Raw genomic sequence first — 8,476 nt, forward strand, 5'->3', positions numbered from 1 at the left:
CCCATGCGATAGTCATTGGGACGCAGCTGTTAGAGTCCTTAGATATATCAAAGGTGCTCCAGGAAAAGGTTTGTTCTATGAAGATAAAGGACATAACCAGATTGTTGGGTATACTGATGCAGATTGGGCAAGATCTCCATCTAATAGACGTTCTACATCTGGTTATTGTGTTTTTATTGGTGGAAACTTGATATCTTGGAAGAGTAAGAAGCAAAATGTTGTAGCAAGATCTAGTGCGGAAGCTGAATATAGAGCTATGGCACTTGCCACATGTGAACTTATATGGTTGAAGCAATTAGTTAAGGAACTTAAGTTTTGTGAGCCGAGTAAGATGGAACTGGTGTGCGATAATCAAGCTGCCTTACATATTGCTTTCAACCCTGTGTTTCATGAACGGACCAAGCACATAGAGATTGATTGCCATTTCATAAGGGAGAAGTTGCACAGTGGGGAAATAGTAACCGCCTTTGTCAACTCCAATAATCAACTTGCAGATATTTTCACCAAAGCTCTCCGGGGTCCTCGGATACAATACATATGTAACAAGCTTGGTGCATATGATTTATATGCTCCAGCTTGAGGGGGAGTATTGAATATCAGATTAGAGATATAGGCTGTATATAAGTTATTCTGAGAGATATATGTTGTATATAAGTTATTCTGTTTTGATATAGTTTCTGTTTTTAGATATCTGATTCTGTTGTATCTCCTAGTATTAAGGGATTTTATTTCTGTACCTATGTATATATATATATATTGATGCTGAGAGATGATTCTCTCAAGGAATTCATCCAAAACACAATTCTTGTCTCACTCCATTCGTGTATTTCAAGTATAGTTTTTTGCCATTTTTAAATCTGAGCTACAAACACGATAAGAAGATTTTATAAACTCTGTGGTTGTGGGTCATCACTTACTTATTTAATTTCACTTGATAAACTGAAAGCTTTCTATGAAAAAATGAAGCATAGAGAGTTTTTAGTTTATTAGAAAAATTTAAGCTAAGTAACAACCTACAACAGTCTATAGAATTTTCTTGACATGTTTGTAGCTCAAATTCAAAAATGGTAGGCCATAATTTAAAAAACCAAATGATCCATCAACATTGGTAATTCTTTTGTTATCCCTCATAAGCTTTGTGATCTAGTCTAAGGTGAGATATAAATGTGTTAAACAATTTTGTTAGACATAGTTTTATACTCTCAGGTAGCATAATAGCCAATAGAAGGAAAATAACTTCAATCTAAATGTTTCTAGTACAGAAAATAATATCGCTTAACCAATAGAAAAGACATTGATATATGCTCATTGTCAGACATTGGATCCTTATCCTTCTATTATTATAAATAAAATCTTTGAAAGTGGCGGATGAAAGGTTAATAAAATACCTTACTCCTATTTTTAACTTAGTGGTGATTGATATCTCCTCTCGAAAAGGAGGTAAGCGGCTATGGCAGCTATATCTAAAAAAAGTAGGAGTGACCATACCATATGGGTTGTGGAAAGTATGTGTGCATTTGTCTCAAGAGTACAATGCACTTCTCATCAATCCTAAATTGGCACTATAAGTATCTTTACTAAATTGAATTAAATCATATATTCTAACATCCTTCTAAGTTGACATCTTTTGGGCTTCAATCCGATCTAACAATGTACAGTACCCATCAACACTAACTTTTTGGGGGTTACGAAATTATCTGTTTTGCGAGTCAAAATCAATGGAAATAAATTCTGAAAAGCTATGATTCTTTTTTTAGAGTGCTCAAGAAATAAATGTTTGATCTTATCTATAGTATTAGAGGAAATAAGCAGACTAACAAAAACTGAATTTATACAGCCAGTGGTAAATAGAATTAGCACCTGCGATTCCCAAATTTTTAATTTTGACATTTTTTATTCAAAAACAAAAGTTTATCCACCCTTAACAATGGATTCGACAAAAATTCAGAAACGATCACTTTTGGTTATAAAAAACACATGTTGATAAGTTGCTGCTAGATGTACCATGAAAGTTCAGAGTTGAGCTCCGATGTTCAGTCCCAAAATGTCTATAATTTTCAAACAAAGTGTAAATTCAAAAAATGATGCATTAAAAATAAGATAAAGATTGAACTTATACAAATTTTATTTTATAAGATGACATGAGAAATAAAACAAGTTGTTAAAATAGAATAAAACCAAATGTTACATAACAATGCTCATAACAAATGATGTATGGACGCTTCTATGGTGCTGAATGCCTAAAATTTCAGCAGCTACTGAAATGAGTTGTCATGATGGAGAGAAGGACGCGTGTGGTGTTGGGTACAACACGTGCAGACAGGAACTGATTCCTGTGCAGGAGTGACAGGATGCTGCTGAAATTAGATGGATGATTGTGTTACCTATGAGCTATGGTTAATGATGATTAGATGTTTGGGCTGCACTTTTTTGTGAATATGGCAGTTTGTGGAGTTACGGGCTTTGGGTTCATTGTAAAGAAAAAAAAAATAGAACAACTTTTAGATGAAGTTCGGCCATAATGTTTAGTCATTGTAATGGATTAGACCAAAAAGATAGAACAATATGTTTTTGAATGATATTTCATCAACATTAATTCAAATTCAAATAATAATGTAATAGCATGGGTTTGGAAAGAAAATGAAAATGCATAAACATTAAGAGTAATAATATTATGGGTCCAAACGGCATTCTCTGTAGTAGTATATTATTTTTTATAATATTAAATAATATCGTTTTGTCTGTTTTAATTGTTGGATAAATTATAAAGAATTTATTTCAGTTGTATTATATTAGATTTATTATTATTTAATATTATCAAAAATAATATATTACTATAGAGAATGCCGTTTGGGCCCATGATATTATTATTTTTAATGTTTATGCATTTTCATTTTCTTTCGAAACCCATGCTATTACATTATTATTTGAATTTGAATTAATGTTGATAAAATATCATTCAAAAGCATGTTTTATCTTTTCAGTCTAATCCATTACAATGACTAAACATTACGGCCTAACCTCCTCTAAAAGTTGTTTTATTTTTTTTTTCTTTACAATGAACCCAAAGTCCATCAGTAACTCCACTAAACGGCCATACTCACAAAAAAGTCCAGTCCAAATATCTAATCATTATTAACTATAGTTTATAGGTAACACAATCATCCATCTAATTTCAGCAGTATCCTGTCACTCTTGCACAGGAATCAATTTCTGTCTGCGCGTGTTGCACCCAACACTACACGCGTCCTTCTCTCTATCATGACAACTCATTTCAGCAGCTGCCGAAATTTTAGGCATTCAGCACCATAGAAGCGTCCAATGAGGTATAAGTTTTTACCATCCACTTCTATCAACCGAAACTCCTTAGTTTTGATTTTCTATGTTGTTTTTGTTGGTACAAGGCTTTTTCTCTTTTAAGAACTTTTCCTCTTGCTTGTTTCTTCATATGGCACATAGTTACTATTTTTAACAATATCCTACACATCCAAATTGACGAACTCAATGAATAGCTTTTTAACAATATACTATTTTCTATGTTGTTTTTTATTGCGGATGGCGGCTCATGGCAGTGAGCCAAAAATCCGCCCTAAAATAATGGCAGATGGTGTTGCGGAAAATGGCGGAAATGACGGATTACCTAAAAAATACATATATGTGTACAAAAAAAATGCAGAAAAATTGCAAATATAATAAACTATAAAATCTAATATATGTAATCATTTTTTTAGTCATATCCAATTAATGCAGCAAATATAATATCAAATGTAGGAAATAAACATAAGACATAGAACATAAAAACTAAAAACTTAAGAGAAAGACCAAAGCCATTGTCTCATCATGTCTTTAAACTAACAAATGATAAAATAGTGAACTGAACTGAAAGGATAAAAAGTTGGAGGAAGAGAGGTTTATGAGGGAAGAGAAGGAGACAATGAAGTGAGTGCACTAAATGAAAAAAAAGGAATGTATGTACTATAACTGGTACGAACCAGAGAAAAGAGGGAACTGTGGTGATGAGCAGCGGCGGCGACGAACGGCGACAAGTGGTTGCAAAGATCGGCGGCACAGGAGGCACACAGAAGAGAGAGAACAGAGATAGAAAGCCGTTTTGGACGTGAATCAAAGAGGAAGGGTCGTTTTTTAGTTGCAGCGGCTGAACTGGTTTAGTGGGTTACATATATCATTTAGGGTTTTGCTAATTTACCCATTTACCCTCGATTTTTTTTAAAATTCGAAAAAACCCGCAATTTTCGCCATTTTCATGGCGGTCCGCCATGGCGTCACCGCAATTGCAGCCGCCTTTTGCCCGCCGTGAAAACCCCTTTGCGGTGGCGCTTGTATGGCAGCGAGGGCGAATCCCGCCACGCCATACCGTTATGGCACCGCCATGGCCGATATTTTAAAACACTAATATGAATAGCTGAGATCACTTTTAAAAGAAAAATGGTCAGAGTCTGACATTCACCCATTGGATTGTATTGTTTTGCCATCTTTGTGTTTTCAGCTTTTTTCTCTACAACCCGTAAAAAGCTTAACCCTTTAGAAAACTAATCCTGATGTTAATGGAAATAGCACAAATGTAGCATGAGAATGTATTGCATTATGATTGTCAACTTTTTCTGAAATTGAAACGTTTCAACAAAGTCTATCAAGCTGAAACTTGTAGGTAGCACAACTGGTTGCTTAATAATTTTTAAAGTAAATACTCAAATTAGTTCCCAACAAATTTCAAATTGAACTCCGCAGTAAATTTTTATTAATACAATACATAGTAAACCATTGTAATAACTCTTAACGAGATTTTAATATATTATTTTCTTTGTATTCATCAAAACCTATATCCAAGGGATTCTAGAGTTAACAAATCAATCCATACTTCAACAACCCGAGCATATATATATCAAATCAGCAAGCACCCGAAAAGATATAAGATGTGTCATAAATAAAAAAAAATTTAAAAAAAATTTAAAAAAAAAAACAGAAAATAAAACCATACAAGCAAGTTGAGTTAGAAGTATTCTTGAATGAATATGCACATACAATGAGAGTGAAGACTCCTCCTTTCATTCTTTCCAATTATATGAAGCCCGGTCTACAACTAAATAGTCTCCCCGGATATCCTTCGCAACTCGAAGGTCACGATCAAGGTAAACAGTATCAAACCTGCCAAAACAGGATAACAAAGTAAAACACTAAAACTTGAAGAAAAGGCATCCTATTATTGGTCAAATAGATAAAACAGGAGACAACAGAGATGAATCCGACAAATAGAAGAAAAAGCTTAGAAAGTAGATCATTATTTCTCTAAAAGACTGGAAAACACAACAAACTATTTCTACTGTTGGGATGCCATGTAAGATTTTAACCAATTGTGTACAGTTTCTTCTATGAGAAAACCCCAAAAATTTCTCCTTAAGAAAAACAGTGCCATACACAATCGTCCTTGAGAAATGTAATCCCACATAATATTTTCTAAGTGTTGAAAATATCAATCATATTGTTCCTTTTAGATACTACTAATATGTAATTATATATGGTGGTTAAGGATCAGAATTGACAAATATGCCTCAAATTCTTAATGCTCAAAGACTATGCAAAGATTTTTCACCTGTTTAGGGACTAATATGTTCAGTACCTTTAATTCAAGGACAACAAATTTGGAGATGTACTATCTACCTATTTATAAGAATGCCCAAACATATTCTTTTACCCCTAATCTTCAATCAAATCAAGTTTCATCATCATTTCTCTTCTCTCTTCGATCTTGATTCTACATTAAATGAATAATGCTCATTATCTGTGTATCCTTAGGGTTTCTGCATTAGGGTCTTAAAACTTACTCTCACATAACACGAGTTTGTGGACTTGCTTGATTTATCAACTGTGGTTAAGGTATTTTCTAGGTGCTTGTCTGGGGATGGCAAGTTGGATGGCCAGCGATTGAATAAACTGAATAATTTCGAGACTTCCTGGATTGGTTGGTTCTTCTCTTATTGAATTCTCTTACCTTTTCAGTGACTTATAAATATTCAATTGATAAAATCTTCCCCTTTCAAACTAATTTTGAATTCAAAAAATATGGATTGTGATATGTACTAAGTACTTTAAAAACCCAATCCCCTTTCAAGTTAATATGAAAGCTTTCCATCTACACCTCTCATTAGTACTGCAACAACTCATTCCCAATTTCACACCGGACCTAATTCCTTCCCTTTTGCTTTTTCATCTTTTTCTCGGCCTCCTTTATCTCCAAGGACCATCTGCCCCTTTCCCACCCAGAGTTTCCATATTGCATGGTAAAAAATGATAGCAGTGAGCTCAAGTCTTCTGCACTATCCTCAAAGGCCATTAGATATCAAATCACATCGGGAGAACTAAACTTACAAAGGATGGTCTATACATAGTATGAGGTATAGCCGAATGGGTGATTAACAATATCATGCAATGTAGCTCTAGAAACTCTCAAGATTTATGAAGTGTGTTTGAATTGTATGTTCCATTCTTTCTTAAGGAAATTGATGTTCTTTGCCAAACTCTCTCCACAAAGCAAGTCATTGCTATATCTTAAGAAAGAGTTGGCACACAATGCCTGATATTAACTACTATGTAACACTATTAATCTATGGCAAAACTGAAAACTGATCTGAGTTATCTTCAAGAGAAGACAAATTCATGATGAAGAGGCCAAGAGGGGGAAAAGATTTTAAGCTGCCTCCAATAATGTCTCAGGATATCAATAAGGTAAAAAAATAAAAAAACACTTACACCAATATGGTCTCAGAAATAGGACAGTATTTATAAACAAAAATATAAAAATAAATTAATAAAAAATATTAAATTGCTTGAATTCATGAATCAGAAGTTATTCCAAACTAACTCTCTACTGGACAAGATAACTTCACATTTAATCTATGTTTTTAAATCCCCAATTAAGCTTCATCAGTAAAAGCAAACTAAAAGGAGTAAACACAAACACACAAATAATCAGTCAGCAAGTAAATCTACCAAGCATAACTAACATTTTACTTCAACTACACTGTATATTTAAAGTACCTACCAACCCTGTCCAAATGGCGGCAACGGTATTTCCCAATTCTTCCCACGTAATACTGCACTAGTAAATCTAAAGCAACCAATGTCAGACTTTAAAAGTGTTGAACAACAGTAAATGAATTTTCTTCATCGAAAGAATGTTATTCCGATATAATAGCACCGGCAGGAATAAAAGATATTCGTGTCCCTCCAAAATCACAAAAAGTTTTATACCAATTTGGCGAAATTTATCAAAGTTTTGTGATATTTCGAGGTACTTTGTTAAAATCACCATTTTCCAGTTGCAAAAGCAGTAGTTTGCCCTAATTCACCTGAAATTGACTCTCTGTGGCGACGCAATCTCAATCCCGGAACGGACGAAGAAAACCCCATCGGGAGGGAAAGTGATGACGTTATTGAGGGTTTTCTGTTGGACATCGATGACTTGCAACACGTCGCCGGCACGTGTTCCGAACAGGGGAGCTTTCTCGATAATGAAAAGCTGCTCTTTCTCGGTGGTCCAAAGCAGCCTCCACGTGCCGGAGAGTGAGTCGTCAGTGGTCACAGTTCCGGCGCCAAGTTCGGCCATTGCGTCGATGGCTTCGACGATGGCAGCACGCCTCGCAGGGTCAGTCTGCGTCCTGAGGCCGCGGTCCTGGTCGGAGATTAGGACGAGAAGGCGCTCCCTGGCTGATTGGGATTGGGCGGTGACGGAAGAGCAGGTGAACCTTGGGTGAGAGTAGCAACGAGGGACCGAGAGTTTTGAATTAGGGCTTTGGGGTTTGAAGGGTGTGGGAAGAAGGAGGGTTGTGGTGGCCATGGACACGGGTGGAAGGGAAGGGAGTTCGTGGCTGTGAGTCTCATGGCGTTTAGTCAGTGTGGTGGGTGTTTCAAATTCAATCAAGTGTCTCAACTTTTCCTTGAAAAAATTGGCGGTTCAGAAATGAAGTGAAATCTATTAGTCGAACTAGTTAGTTGGACCAAGTCTACGAACTACAAAGGAGGTAAGGGAAAATGGATCCTCTCCAGTTTTTTTAACACTTGACAAGATACAGTGTGATTTTTCACTTTTGATTCTATAAATGGGATCAGAAATAAATAAGAGAGAGAGAGTAATGAATGGTTAGATTAAGCACTGGATACCATCCAGTTTTTTGTTCACTGGAGAGGATCCACTCCCGGAGGTAAGATTCAATTTGGTGTTTGAAAGTTCTAATTCGCTTTATATTAATTTTTTATTTTTTAAAATGATCAAATATATCTTTAACTCTCATAAATAGTAAATTTTTGTTAGTCCAAAAATTAAAAGAAATTTTATTGGTGCTGAATTGACACTTAACTGGATGTTGATGTAGACACAATGAGTTTAATTCAAATTGACTTTTTAAATTTGATTAAAATATCTAAATGATCAATTTACACTTATAAAATTCTAACTCCT

The 8,476-nt window shown here is 34.9% G+C and overlaps 1 protein-coding gene across 2 annotated transcripts; it reads right to left on the bottom strand.

Moving 5' to 3' along the window:
- On the bottom strand, nt 4,840-7,999 carry LOC107605293 (probable plastid-lipid-associated protein 11). Of its 2 annotated transcripts, none has more exons than XM_016307130.2 (3): nt 7,368-7,997; nt 7,061-7,126; nt 4,840-5,166 (listed from the first exon to the last, which is right to left on the bottom strand). In XM_016307130.2, the coding sequence occupies exons 1-3, from the start codon at nt 7,853-7,855 to the stop codon at nt 5,067-5,069; spliced, it is 654 nt and encodes a 217-aa protein (XP_016162616.1). In that variant the 5' UTR covers nt 7,856-7,997; the 3' UTR covers nt 4,840-5,066. The 2 variants fall into 2 exon arrangements, with proteins under 2 accessions (XP_016162616.1, XP_020960673.1); XM_021105014.1 differs by having other exon boundaries at nt 5,084-5,166; nt 7,057-7,126; nt 7,368-7,999.

This window comes from Arachis ipaensis, chromosome B06, assembly GCF_000816755.2.
Source record: "Arachis ipaensis cultivar K30076 chromosome B06, Araip1.1, whole genome shotgun sequence".
Lineage (NCBI taxonomy): Eukaryota > Viridiplantae > Streptophyta > Magnoliopsida > Fabales > Fabaceae > Arachis > Arachis ipaensis.

Bases quoted from the DNA above. Each gene is read 5' to 3' on its own strand.
- LOC107605293 (XM_016307130.2), bottom strand. From the start codon at position 7,855: ATGGCCACCACAACCCTCCTTCTTCCCACACCCTTCAAACCCCAAAGC. The intron at 7,127-7,367 runs GTGAATTAGGGC...TGGTTGCTTTAG, and splicing joins CCACAGAGAGTCAATTTCAG to ATTTACTAGTGCAGTATTAC. The intron at 5,167-7,060 runs GTAGGTACTTTA...CTGTTTTGGCAG, and splicing joins CCGCCATTTGGACAGGGTTG to GTTTGATACTGTTTACCTTG.